The sequence below is a fragment of the Gallus gallus genome, chromosome 2, assembly GCF_016699485.2.
Source record: "Gallus gallus isolate bGalGal1 chromosome 2, bGalGal1.mat.broiler.GRCg7b, whole genome shotgun sequence".
In the NCBI taxonomy this organism is placed as follows: domain Eukaryota; kingdom Metazoa; phylum Chordata; class Aves; order Galliformes; family Phasianidae; genus Gallus; species Gallus gallus.
This window is the reverse complement of record NC_052533.1, coordinates 79397864-79412028: the sequence shown is the minus strand read 5'-3', so window position 1 is coordinate 79412028 and position 14165 is coordinate 79397864. Positions and strand designations below refer to the sequence as shown.

The following is a 14165-nucleotide window of genomic DNA, read 5'->3' as shown; positions in this document are numbered from 1 at the left end:
TCCGCTCCCGCCCCGCCTCTCACCGCTTGGTCGTCGCCGCCGCCGCCGCCGCTCCGCTCCCGGCGCTGCTGCGGTTGCAGTTGCCGCCGGCGATCCCGCGCCCGGCGGCCCATGGCGAGCAGGCGCCTGCCGACCCCCGCCGTCGGAGCAGCAGCTCCGGTCTCTCTCAGCGACGAGTCTGTGGGGCAGCGAGCGCGCCACGCGCCTCACGTCCACGCGCGCCCGCGAGCAGCGCGCATGCGCGGACTCCACCCCCGCCGCTCCTTCCGGGCTGCGCTACCGCCGGCCCATTTCCGTTCATGGAACCACCATGCCGTTGACCCCGGCACCTCCACCAACCCGCGGCCGGCGGGAGGCGGTAGGCTCCGCCCCCCTGCGCCGATTGGTCCGCGACGTCGGCGGGCGTGCCGCGAGATACCTGACGGATGGAGGCGTCTCAGGGCGTCTCGGCTCTGTTGGGCGCAGCGCGGCATGGCAGGTGGCGGCGGGTTCTGCGCCTTCTGGCAGCGGGCAGCGGGCCCGCGGGAGCAGCGCCTGCTGGAGCTGCTCTCCTACGGGCTGGTGGCGCTGGGCGCTGTCTCGGCGCTGCTGCTGCGATTCATCCCCATGCCCTACGGCCGCTACTCGTCGCGGCGCTTCGGTTGGCTCCTGCCCGCCCGGCCAGCTTGGCTGCTGCAGGAGCTGCCCGCGCTCCTCGTCCCGCTCGCGCTGGCCGCCTGCATCCCCGTCTGGCGGCTGCCCAACGCCGTCCTGCTGGGCTGCTTCATCCTGCACTACGTGCACAGGTGCGGGCGGTCAGGGCGGCTCTCCGGGGTGCTGCGCGCTATCGGATCTCGGCGGTACGGAACGGGGCAGCAATACGGTGAGGGCTTTCAGCGCAGTGCTGCTCAGAGCCCGGGCTGCTGTGGTGAGCTGGCAGTTTGCCCGGCGCTGAGAGCTTGAGACGTGCCGTGGGGTTGACCTGGTGGCTCTGCGAACGGTACTGTGCCTCCACTCCCTTCATAAAAGCATGAATGGCTCTGGAATGGGAGAGCTGGAAACAGTAGGTAAAGGCTTAAGCAGATGTTGTGTGGCAGTGTCGTTTGTCTGATTGTGCAATGCTGGTGGGGCTGTTTTGCAGATGGTGGTATGCTGGAATATAGCTCTCATCAGCTTCGGATTGCTGTAGTGGAGTAGGCTTAGAATACTCCTGTTAGTTAATTAATTTGTTATGCTTTACCGTTCAAACCACTAGAGTTTTGCTTCTTCTGTAAGCAACTAGCGATAGGATGAGAGGGAATGGCCTCAAGTTGCAGCAGGGGAGGTTCAGGTTGGTTGTTAGGGAAAATTTCTCTCAGAAAGAGCAGTGAGGCAGTGGCTGCACAGGGAGGTGGAGGGGTCACCGTCTCTGGAGGTGTTGAAGGAATGTGTGGATGTGGCACTGAGGATATGGTTAATGGGCATGGTGGGGATGGGCTGGCAGTTGGACTGGATGACCTCAGTGGGCTTTTTCAGCCTTAATGTCTGTGACTCTACTGATGCTTTGAGACAGCAGTCCCTGAATAGCTGGCAGACACCCGAAGAACATTCATATTTCTGTAATCCCGGTTCTGTATCGTTATAGATCCCAATTAAATCAATATGTGATCAGGAGTTGGCTCGTATGGGCTAGAGCATGTAAACGTTCACTTGCTTTTCTCGTCTGGAGTTTGCTCATTTAATCCTCCAGGAAAAGCCATTGGGTTTTCTTGCCCGAATGGAATGGCAGCTGTGGATTTGTCATTTCTGCAAGAGTTTTCCTGGGGCAGACAGAGATTGTCAAAGTGAAGCAATTAATATGTTTTAAGTGACTTCTAGAGCTAGGAGGCAACAGAGCTCTATTAAGGTACTTTCAAGGGGATTCTCTTAATCTTTTCTTTCAAAACCATGAATATTCCACGCTTGAAAATCCAATTTCTTGCGATTGGTTTCATAGGCCGTGTAGATAGAGAAGTTGTCAAAACATCTGCTGGGTTATCAAGTTTAACGATGAAGCAACAGTATAGCCTGAGAAGCTAAGCGGGTGATTCACCAGTTGTCCTGTGCTCTAGCTTCCCTGCGGAAGTGCTTACAAGGTGTAAAACTACACAGGTGTATCCCTATGCTTGTTGGTGTGTTGTCTGGTCTAGCTATAATTATTGTTTTGATTTGTTCCGGAGTTTCAGCTCAGCAGTTTCTAATGCACTTGTTCATTTTCTTAGTATCTTACTCACTGTATGGTGCCTTATTCCATACAGGTAAGGATGACAGAACTGTTTGTTGCAAGGTATCTTGGTTAGGTAAATTATTATCTACCACAGTGCCTTTCAAGTTGATGTTGTCACCTGAAAATCCTGATAAGCTTTGTGTGTAGGGTTTATGAGACCGGGTTCATTTCAGAATGCTTGATTATACCAGTTAGGATTGAGGAACAAAGGAGGAGAACATTATGTTGTGTTTAACATCAGTTGTCTTTACCACTCCAATCAGAGTATGTTTGGATATGAAGCTCTAAATTTCTGCTGTAAACTGTCGGGGGAGGACCAATCTCTTAACTCTTGTTAGACAACAAATTGAATATTTAGGTGTTAAAGCAAGTGTAACTTTTCATCTGAACTGGGATCAAAGACTGCTGAGAATTCGGCAAGCAAGATATGGTTTGTGGATTGCATGTCTGGATACTGAAAGCATCCTTTATTTATGCAACGGATTTTCTTTCCTTGTTCATTATAGGGCACTCATATTTCCTTTTCTGATCCGGCAAGGAAAGCCGACACCATTTTTCACCTTCCTACTAGCACTTCTCTTCTGTATATACAATGGATACTTGCAAGGCCGAAGCTTAAGCACCTATGCAGAGTACCCTTCAGACTGGTTAAAGCATCCTTGTTTCATTGCAGGTGAGTTCAAATATCCTATGAGAACACTAGGAGTAGAAATTTTCCTTTATCTTCACAGGTTTTATTTTTAATTTAATGTTATAGTATTTTCAATCACATTTTAGTATTTTTCTCACAGCATTCTAAATAAGCTTAGTTATCTTGTTTGCAGTAGTATAGCTGGAAGCTTTTTAATGTGTTTATTTTTTTTATAGCTGTGAAGTGAGAATTTTTTATCCAGTGTCAGCACTTGGTGAGCGTTCTTTGTTCTTGAACACCAAAGTGATTAAGAATATGTTGTTTCGGTATTGAGGCTGTCAGTGGAACTTGCAGCTTATGGGTTTAGAACAAATCAGAGGTTTTTCACATAACATGCTGATTAAACTAAAATTCCTTGTTTCTTGATGTCATAGATATTTGAAGGTTTGTACATGGTTGAGCAAAACAAATTCATGGAGTTAAGGCAGTTGATGAATAGCAGCATACCACTTTTAATGTTAAAAGAGCTTGTCATAATACGGATGTACTTTGTCAAAGAGCAAGACTGCCCCACAAGGGTAAGTTGATGGGGTTGATCATTCAGCCCTATGAGGAGGTGAGGTTATAGTTACTCTTGGAGCCAAGCGTGTAATTAAAAGAGTAAGATGACCTCATTGCAGCCTTCCAGTACCTAAAGGGAGCCTACAAACAGGAGGGGAGTCAACTCTTTACAAGGGTAGACAATGGCAGGACAAGGAGAAATGGTTTTATGTTGAAGGAGGGAAGATTTAGGTTGGATATTGAGGGGAATTTCTTTACCAAGAGAGCAGTGAGGTGCTGGCACAGGCTGCCCAGAGAGGTTGTTGATGCCCTGTCCCTAGAAGTGTTCAAGGCCAGGTTGGATGGGGCCCTGGGCAGCCTGGCCAAATATTACATGTGGAGGTTGGTGGCCCTGCATGCGGCAGGGGGTTGGAGCTTGATGATCCTTGAGGCCCCTTCCAACCTAAGCCTTTCTGTGATTCTGTTTGCTTGCAGTATTCCTTGCCTTATTTTTTGTTTCCTAAGCATCTACTTTTACCTACTGTCAAAAATAATACCATTTTCCAAGGTAGTCTTTAAAGAAGTGTCTCTATGGTCTGAAGATAAGCCAGAATATTTTCTTTTCTAGAGTCATAGCAAGTTAGTGTTTCTCACAGATTTCTCATTCCTTGTACAGCAAGAATAAGGAAGTTTGGCCTTTACTGCAGTGTTATTGTGGATGGCAACAGAGGATCACTGTGCTAAATGCTTAATGACCGAGATTAATCTATTTAAATTTCTTCATCTTATGAAGATTAGGAAGAAGTACTGTATGTGCCCTAAAAATGGAGAATGTGAGGTACAAGGGAATAACTTCAGAGGAAGGTAGGCAGCTGGATGGGTATATCTGAAACTCTCTCAGTACTTCTGAAACTTCAGTCTCCTTACATTTGGTTCCAACAAAAAAAAGGATCATAAGATCAGCTGATCAAAACTGGTAAACACAAGTGTAATATAAAACTTCAGCTTCCGGTATTCTAATCCAGTACCTTAATCAAAAGATGATCTCAATGCAGTGTTGTAAACATGAGTCATGAAGCATAAATTAATGCCTCCTTACTGCAAGATCTTTTTAAGTGCTATGTGATAAGCCTTGTTTGATCTTCCTTGCTTGTTTTTTCATTCTGCTTTTGGTTTTGCTTTTTTGAATGCTCTTTTTTCAAAGATTTCTGAAAGATGCAAGTTAATAAATGATAATATTTAGGTTCAACTGCCTTCAGTTGTGAACATTTTCTCATATGAATTTTGTTTGCAAGTAGTACTAGTTTAGAATATATTTTTATATGTATTTCCTGTACTGCTAGTCATAAGAAGTGTTGCTTTAATGGCTACAAGGACACCTTTTAAGTCAAAAATATTGCTTTAGAAGGCTACCCTGAAAAGGGGGAGGATGAGGGGGAAGTGGATATTTTTGATATGCTTTGCATTTCATTGTAGTGCTATCACACAGTAGCTTTTTTTAAGACTTACTGTGACAAATCTTTGGATGAAATTTGGTACGGGTCTGAAACAGCAGAGCTAAAGATTCATTTCTCTTACTTCTGTAACAAGGATTATGGGTTACAGTTGTGTTTTTTTTTGTTGTTTTTTTTTTAATTGGCACTTAGTCGATGTTTAAAATATCTAGGTGGGATGAACATGAAATAGCAGCCTTCAAATATCTACCGTCCATTCTTGTAGTTTTGGTCAATGAAGTGCAGAAGTGCTTTGTTGAACACTGGATACTCTGAACAATTTGGCTACTAAAATTTGTCAAAAACATCTGGCAGTATGTTTAAGCCTGTCGTTAAAATGACCAAAAAAAAAAAAAAAAAAAAAAGACTGGAAAATAACATTTGAAAAAATAAGGGTTAATAAGCTATTTCTTAAATCTTATATGAGGTTATATGAGGAGCAAAAACAGCAGTGTGTCAGTATGCAGCAAGACCAATTGCTTTCTAATGTTGACGGCTAACCCTGTCAGTCAGGCAATGTGTTCCTACTCTGCTCTGTACGCAGAGTAGCCATGGAAAGAGCACGGGCAATGCCCTTATCTGGATCCATGGGAGCTGGCCTAGCTGTTGTGTCTATGCCACAACTTGCTTTACATATTCTTGAAACCTGGAATGGGGAGGTGAGTCAGAAGGCACTTATCATGTTGTCATACTGAAATAGCCTGCAGAGCAGGAGTACATTTTTTGGAAGATAGATCCTATGTGGGCAGGGGTGATTGGAAAAACAAGAGCAATGAACACATACTAAACAGGAAACTGTCCTCCTTATGCAAGTGTTTTAGTATTACATGAAGCCTTAATTTCCAGATTTAATACTGATGGATGAAAAAAACCCTCTTGAATCATAGAATATCCTGAGTTGGAAGGGACCCATAAGGATCATCAAGTCCAACTCCAATTCTTGCATCATGTCTCTTGAGAGGTCATCTGTATTTCATGGTGTATCCTGTGTATCTGACAACCTACTGATGTACACTGACTCCTTCCTGTTTACCTATCAAGACTTACCTTGGGCAGAAGCCAAGTCATGCAGATCATGCTATATCTCCAGCTCTTAATTTTGTAGAGTGGAGTCTTGAGATTCAGCCATAATGAGAACATGAAAATATGGACAGTGAAGTACAGTGCTCCCAAAAGGCAGCATTCTCAGAATTATAGTTGCATTTCAGAAAAATTTAAAGGATCTCCAACTTTCTCTTCAGAGAACTGATGATAACTTTCAGTATCAGGTTTTTTTGTTTGTTTGTTTGTTTGTTTTTGTTTGTCTTAATACTGGATTGTATTGGTAGAAATATTTTTTATTCTTGAGTAGAATTAATTTGTCTGCTATTCAAGAAAATTAATTTCAAATTACTGTATGGATAGAAATAATGATATGCTTATCTAATAGTACAAATTACATCCCTTATTTTTCTAGGTATGTACTTACCTCAAAACATTTGAGTAGCATTTGAGTTGCTCCGTACTTTTGAATCTTGCTGATATTTGAATTCATCTGTGAATTCCTCATGTTGATCTAGTATATCAGCATCTAATCTATCTTAAATAATTATGTTGAATTCACAGTTGAAAGGGTTATGATAAATTTAAGTATAAGATGTATAGCATTTACATAGCTTGATTACTAATGGAAAGTTCCTGCTCCGTGCTATGAGTAGGACATGTGCTTGTTTACGGGTCTACATTCTGCTTGTAGCGTAAGCAGCCTGTAACCTGCAAGCCAATCAATCAACACTTTAAACTTATCAAGGTAAGTATGGAAAGGACTTTCACACAGCAACTTGAGTTTCTCTGTAGAGCAGTTGTATCCTTCTTCCTACTCCACGTGGAAGTGGGCAGCTAGGTGCCTTTGGACGTCACTGACAATGGAAAAGAAAGCTGGCAATCAAACAGCTAACAGAGATTCTACTGGTTTTCTGTGTATTGAATGAATAGCTGTGCATTTTTTTTGCCATCTTGTTGAACAAGAGCCTGCATGCCATGCTTATAACAGTCTACCACAGCAGAGGTAATCTGCTGTCACCCCTGCTGAAATGCACCACCCATCCCTCACTGTGAACACATCCACTGTTTGGTCTCTGCGAACATTCAGCAAGTGCAGATGAATATCAGTGGGTGCAATTTTTTCTGCACGGAGGAATTAATTGACAAACTTTTGCTCCATACGCACTCCTATGTCAGACACCTTTCTGTCAGACTGCCCCTCTGCTGCCCTGTTGCACGACAACAACCTGTAATGGAATATTGATGGAAAGGTTCAGCCTCTACTGCCATGCCACCAACATCTGTCTTTGATGTCATGAGCCAACATAATAAAAAGGCATTGCTTTCAGAGCAGCCCTTTTGCTTCGTCCAAATAAAATTCAACATTTTTGGAGGTGGGTTCAATGCAGTTGGCTTGTGTGGAAAAACTTGAATCTTGTTTATTCCCAGCAGCAAGGAACATTCTTTTCCAAGAAGGATGGCATGTAGCCAGAGATGCAAATGGAAAGGTTGAAAACAGTACATTTCAATCCTAGATTTTTTTTTTTTTTTTATGTATCGTGTGCTGTATTGCAACAAAACCTGGGAATGCAGAATACTATCACCTCAGCACTATAGTTTTTATTTCTATGAAAACTTAGAGTAAGTGTTTAAACCATCCTGCTGCATGACACAAGATAACAGTAAATAGGGTGCAGCAAGCCTAGAGTTTTATGGGTTTTCTCAAAGTGTTTCTCTGTAGAGGACAATAGAATGTTCTTGCACCAGTTGCTGCAAGTTCTGAATCTGAGGGATCAGCATTCTTGCCCCTTACTGGCAACTATGCTCCACAAAGTAACAGGAGGAATGGTTCTGTACTTTCAGTTAATAAAGACAAGTTGATTGATGCCTGTTTGCAGCTAAGGCTGGCAAAGAAGTAACCTTTGTGGTTAATACGAAGTCCATTGTGCTATCACTAAGATGATTAGAATGTAACTTTTCCCAGAACTTTGTTTAGATACTGTATGGAAAGGTCTGGTCTGACTGTAGGTGTTTCCTTTCCCTTCAATGCAAGGTATAGATGGATAGTTCCTCAGAATTGTTCTCACTGGACTTCATAGGCCTGTTGGTAAGTTAGAACTGGAATAGGATACATCTCATTTGGCAAGTATTTCAAACAATGTTAAGGGGTGCTTGTTTCAAGCTGGCTTTCAAAAGGTTTGCAGCATTTGTAGTTACAAATGAAACTATGCAGAAACAGTGTATTCCTTAGAAAGCTGCTAACAGCTTCTGTTCCCCGGTAGCTTCAGTGATAGCAGCCTGTTAATTACTGTTGTTGAATTAAAATGTTGTCGGATCTTTTAATGAATGGCATGTGCATAAAGCAAGCACATACAAATGGTCTTTGATCTTGCAAAATGGATTCCAGCAGCTGTGTGAAGCATCTGAAGGCTAGTGTTTGCCCTCATTAATTAATTTATTAATTAATTCATTTATCAGACCAGATGCGCTGATAAGATTGACACACTAACAACTTTAAAAAATAAATAAAGGTGTTTTTTTTCCCCCTGCAATTATACACATTGACTAATGTAAGATGATGCTGTGCTTGGTTTTCTTTTTCTTTATGACAAGCCTGTCAGACTCCTCAGTTAGTTTCTGTTCGGATGGCTGAACTCCCAAGAAACTTAGAGCTGTTTAACATAACCTTGTAATTAGGTTAATGCATTTTTTTTTAACTGTATACCAACTATCTTCTTTATCCCTTTTGCTAGTATCACTAAACACACACTCAAGGCAAGTCAAGTATGAGGAGAAAAAAAAAAAATCCCAATTAAGTGCTAACCTAAGCATGCTTTTTCCTGTTTTTCTGTCTTGTGTATAGTAGAAGCTAGATCACAAATAAAGCAACAAGCGACTGAAATCTTTGTTCTGTGGATCACTGAATGTGAGCAGTATTCAGCTGTAGAATTATCAAATCTGTAGAGAATTTTGCTCCCTTTGTCTGCCTCTCTCAGCTTTTTATTTCACATTCACAGTAAGTCACAGAATATCCTGAGTTGGAAGGGCCCTGCAATGACCATTGAGTCCAACTGTGTGTTCCGCATGGGATCACCTAAAAGCCAAAACCTGTGTCTGGGAGCATTGTCTAATAAATAGTTCTCGACTCCAGCAGCATGGGGCTGTGACTAGTGCTCTGGCGAGCTCGTTCCAGTGCCCAATCACTTTCTGGTGAAGAACCTGAGGAAGCTGTAGGCCTCCATGAGGCCTTCCCTCAACCTCCTCTTCTCTGGCCTGTTAAAAAAAAAAAAAAAAAAAAAAAAAAAAAAGCAAGGGACCTCAGCTGATCCTCATACACCTCCCCATCTCTGTAGCCCTCCTTTGAATGCTCTCTGATAGCTTTATGTCCTTCCTATAACTGTGGTGCCTAAAACTGCCCACAGCTTTATGCAGGTTGGGTCTTAGCATTCATTCTCTGTTGCCGTTATCTTAAAATAAATTTCTGGTTTAGATTACAGAAAGAAATCTATTACAACCTGGTACTGAATTTGAGAAAGTATGGCAGAAATTCTTCCATAACCTTAAAGTACATGGGTTGTTTTTTTGTTTTTGGTTTTTTTTTGCATCTTATTTGGTGAATAATTTTAAGCTCAGTGTTTGTTAATGCTCAGCAAGACTAGGTTTAGCAAGTCCCTACCCTAAACTTCTGGGAATGTGATGGCATTATCTTTGTTAGTCTTCCACCAGAATCTACTGTATTTTTTCATTCCTATTAATTACAAAACAGTCTGCTGCAGGAACTTTGGCATACTGTCATTTAAAAAGAAATCTGAGGTGTGTCATTTTACTAGGAATGAGAATGACCAGTTTTCCACGTTATTTAAAAATTTGGTGTGTTTGATTTTCTATACTGAAGTTAAAAGATATACATAATACATATGTGTATGTATGCACACATACACGTAAATAGGTGCTTATATTTGTCTAGCAACCCAAAAATAACACTGTATACCTAAAATAGTGTTTGGTCAAGAGATTGGTTGATTACTATGAGCCTTATTTACCCAAGAGATCATTGTGAGATTGGGATTGTCCGTAGAGTCACTCAAACCACTTACAGTACTTTACGTTACTAAACTACTACTATACTACTACTGCTTTGAGATAACATGCCTAATATGTTATCTATTACTTTTTCTGATTATTTCACTCAGTGTACTATAGACTAATATTTTGACTATTTCTTTTCAGGTTTCATGGGGTGGCTGATCGGCATGGCAATCAATATTCATTCTGATCATATCCTTAGAAATCTGAGAAAACCTGGAGAAACTGGTTACAAAATACCAAGAGGTAATAAATAATCTATATAGCAAAAGAAGCATTTTTCATGAGGAGTACTGGGGCTATTCAACCAGGAGAAGAAAATACTTATGAGAGTCTTATCAACGTATGTAAATACCTGATGAGAGGCTGTGAAGATAAAGGAGCTGGCTTCTTCTTTGTAGTGCCTGCTGACAGGCAAAAAGGCAACAGACACAGATTGAAGCACATGAAATCCTATGTGAACACACAATTCTATTTATTTCTAAATGTGAGAGTGGCCAAAGACTATAGAGCAGATTGCCCAGAGAGACTGTGCAGTTTCCATCTTTGGAGATGCTGAAAACCTGACTGCACGTTTTTCTGGGCTTCCAGCTCTAGCTGACCCTGCTTGAGCAGGGTGGAGTTGCACTAGGTGACCTCAAGAAGTGTCTTCTAACATAAATAGATATTCCAATCTGTAAATGTGACCTTCTAAAGCTCGGCATTATCTTTTTAGAGGTAATAATTTATGATCTGAGAGGAAACTTGTAATAGCAGTCTGTCTACCTTAGGAAATGGTTTCTTAGAGCTCATATTATTTTTTCCACCAAGAAGATAACTTTATCTTTACATGAACACTTGGATTTGCATCTGTCGCAAATGAATACTACCATGCTGTGGAATATTCAGAAGGAAATAAGATGCTCTTTGCTGCTTGATCAAGAGAAGTTGGTTTTTTGATATTACTTATCCAAATTAAGCGCTGGAATTCTGCTTCTATTTTGTCACAAATGCAAAGTAGTTAAAGCAAGTTCAAAACATGTCCTTTATTACAGTTGGCAAATATTTGCTTGTTTGGTCCCATTGGCACAGTGCTTACTGTGATGTCGGTTTGTACTCTAACTTTGGAATTAGGGTGAAAGTTCTTACTGTATAACACTCCCATTGGGTGAGTACTGATTGTTTATGCCTAATTGGCTGTAAAATATACTTAACACAAAATGATAATTTTTATTTTGTGAAGGTCAGTGTTGAAGTACTTGTAGTTAAGATCTTTTTCTAGGCGTGTCAGGACACAAGAACAAAAGGGCAACACATCTTAAGCTGGAGGATACATTTGCAACTTGAATTTTGAATAATATTTTTCATCATTTACCTGAGATGCTTCATTTCTCCAATTTATTGAAGTATTGTATGCTAACAAACCATAGGAATGTTTTATGAGACTATTTAAAAGGGATTACTTTTTATTTTTGTTTATTAAAAAAAAAAGTGCAGTTCATGGTCAGTGTCAGCTTGATATTACTGTGAAGTAACTATTTACGAAGGCATGAAATCACTTCTGTTACTAAGTATATTGGCTTTGTTGGCTTTTTTTTTTCCCCTGCGATTTCTAAAGGATAAATGGAGCTGGATAAGAATGAAGCCTGAAGCAATCCTACATAGTATGGCCTGAACTTCAAAACACTGTTTTTACTGCTTTAAAAAATATGTGAAGAGACACTGATGATATAGGTGGTCTTAGACTTGCGATAAAAATGCTATCAAAGATCTCCTTGATTAAGGTGCTTTTAAAGTAATCCTACCCTTTCTGCCTTTAGGAGGAATGTTTGAATATGTCAGCGGAGCCAACTTCTTTGGAGAGATCCTGGAATGGTTTGGATTTGCCCTTGCCTGCTGCACTACTGAAAGCCTTGCATTTGCACTGTGTACACTTTTCATTTTGGGTTCAAGGGCAAAGCAACACCACCAGTAAGTTAAAATTTCTGTTGGCTCTATACCACACTTCATTTCCATTTCATAAATTATGTCACAGAGATGTTGCAGAACAAGTCTAGTGAGAAGCTGTTACTGCTGTGGAGAATGAGAGAATACTCTGAGCAGCGTTAAACATGACAAGATTTCAGTAGGGTAGTTAAGCATAAGCACACAACATACAGTGAGGTGGTCAACATAATGGCTATTCATTAATTGAACGTAGTTCATTCTGTATCTACAAAAACCTGCTGATAACCTCACTGCTATACCAGGTTGCCAAGGGCTTCATACATTTGAGTTCAGAGTCCCTCTGAGGACAAAGATTCCAGCACCTCTGAGGAAAAATATCTTGTTTGAGTGCTTTGCCACTCACGTAGGGGATAATTCTTTTTCCTCATGTCTGGCTGGAATTTTCTGTGGTGCACCTTTTATCCCCACCTTTTGACCATTTTCTGCACACCTCCAAGAGGGATATAGCTCTGTCTTCTCTCTAATATCTGCGTGGATAGTGGGTGACTACAATTAAATGCCCCACTTAAACTTCTTTTCTCCAAGTTGAGCAAATCTAGTTAATTCAACCCTTCCTTGTGTATTGTATGTTCCAGCTACACAGCTGTCTAAATGACCATCTTCTGAACTCTTCCTGAGTTTTTGGGCATACTGAAAGCCCAAAATTGGATGCGGTAATCTAGATATGGTTTATTGACTGCTGAATAGTGGTGAATAAGCACTCTCCTTAACCTGGGGCTCTATACATGTTAAAGCACTTTGGTATGCAGCTAGCTATTGCCACTGCAAGGATCCATCATGTTTAACACGATGTTCAACCTGTCCACCAGAATGTCCTCGCCCTTTTGTGCAGAGCTGGTACCTAACTAGTTAGTCTCTAGTCTTCAGTCTGGCATGAAGCCATTGCATCCCAACTGCAAGGAATTGCATTTGCTTTGTGGTTTTTGCTCTTAAGTCTCTTGACCTTAAGTCTCCCCTTCCAGTAGTTGTATGCAGAAATAACAGGGCTCTGTGTCCTCTTCCTCAGCAGCCCAAGTGGTGAGGAAGGAACCAGTCAGGTTCCTCAGTCTTTCTTCATGTATTATGTTCTTTGGACTCAATTTCCATGGTTTGTTTCTGTGTACCTTAAGACTTGGTAAAACTCTTTCATGTTTTTATAATTAGAACATTATGAAAAACCCTAAAGGTTGTTAAAGGAATTAATTTGCATTAAGGGAATCAATGTTTGGTTGTTGTTGTTTTTTTAAATAAAAGGAGTGAAGGGGAGGAAAATGCAAAAGTAGCAAATCTAAGCAAGTTTCAATTTGACAAACTTGGAATAAATACTGAAAAGTAATATAGTATATAATATAATAGTGTAATGTTGATGTCACACAGCTGCAGGTATAGAAGTCACAAAACTTCCTCTTGTGTGTCACTAGGCAAACAGGCAATGTGCACTTATTCAGTGTTGAAACTGTAAGCCTGCAATAACATCAAAATCTGTTGTGCATTATTATGAGAGTTTTGTTCTTTGTTTATTCCAACTTCAGTCTTTGAGTTAATTACTGTTAGTGTCAACACTTGCAAGTTTGAGGAGCCCAGATTACTTAACTTTTTCTATATTAGAGAAGCAGAAGAAGAAATACTTGAAAATAGAAGTAAATGTGTTTGTCATAAAGTGATGTAATAGCATTTATTAGTGTAATGTGTTGGGGTTTTTTTGTTTGTTTGTTTTTTGTTTTATTTTGTAATTGTCTGGATGTGAAAATAGTGATAGTTGTGGAAGGGAACTAGTAAAGCTACTGTAGTGTTTGACTATGTGAGACCTGACTGGAATTGAGGGTTTTTCTATCCAGAACCAGGTGTTGATCCAATGTGTAAAGATATCATGCTTGCTTATGTAGTCATTATAAAATGTGACTTACATTATTCCCTTGGATATTATTTTTTACTCTGCTTCGAAAATACAAATAGGAATCATTACAATATACATTTTATTACAATAGGCCATTCCTTCCCTGGCTGCTCTCATTGCACCTACTAGTTTGATTTCTCACTGTTGGCAGTGGTAGCTTTGTTTTATTGTAGCTCACAATCAGACTTCCTCAGGGTGAGCGTGGTAAATAGCAGTTTTCTATCCAGAGTAGGTTCTAAAGACATTTTTTTTTTTTCTGGCTTGTATTCAAAAGTACATATTGATTAAATTGAATGCATTGTGCAG

General features: G+C 40.8%; 2 protein-coding genes across 5 annotated transcripts in view; one reads left to right on the top strand and one right to left on the bottom strand.

Annotated features, from left to right (window-relative positions):
* The window catches only part of NSUN2 (NOP2/Sun RNA methyltransferase family member 2), a 16511-nt gene extending 16272 nt beyond the window's left edge, over positions 1-239 (bottom strand). The window contains exon 1 of the mRNA NM_001031004.2: positions 24-239. Coding sequence (NP_001026175.2) covers positions 24-113 — 90 coding nt within the window. The 5' untranslated portion in view covers positions 114-239. The remainder of the gene's footprint in view (positions 1-23) is intronic.
* Positions 112-14165, top strand: part of SRD5A1 (steroid-5-alpha-reductase, alpha polypeptide 1 (3-oxo-5 alpha-steroid delta 4-dehydrogenase alpha 1)) — a 16642-nt gene continuing 2588 nt past the window's right edge. The window contains exons 1-5 of one of the 4 annotated variants that reach the window (XM_046931053.1): positions 296-862; positions 2731-2897; positions 4189-4259; positions 10142-10243; positions 11797-11947. In XM_046931053.1, the coding sequence (XP_046787009.1) occupies positions 311-862; positions 2731-2897; positions 4189-4259; positions 10142-10243; positions 11797-11947 (1043 nt within the window). In that variant the 5' untranslated portion in view covers positions 296-310. Of the gene's footprint in view, positions 863-2730; positions 2898-4188; positions 4260-10141; positions 10244-11796; positions 11948-14165 lie in introns of all 4 variants that reach the window. The other 3 variants (XM_004935131.4, XM_040695478.1, XM_046931054.1) reach the window with 3 other exon arrangements.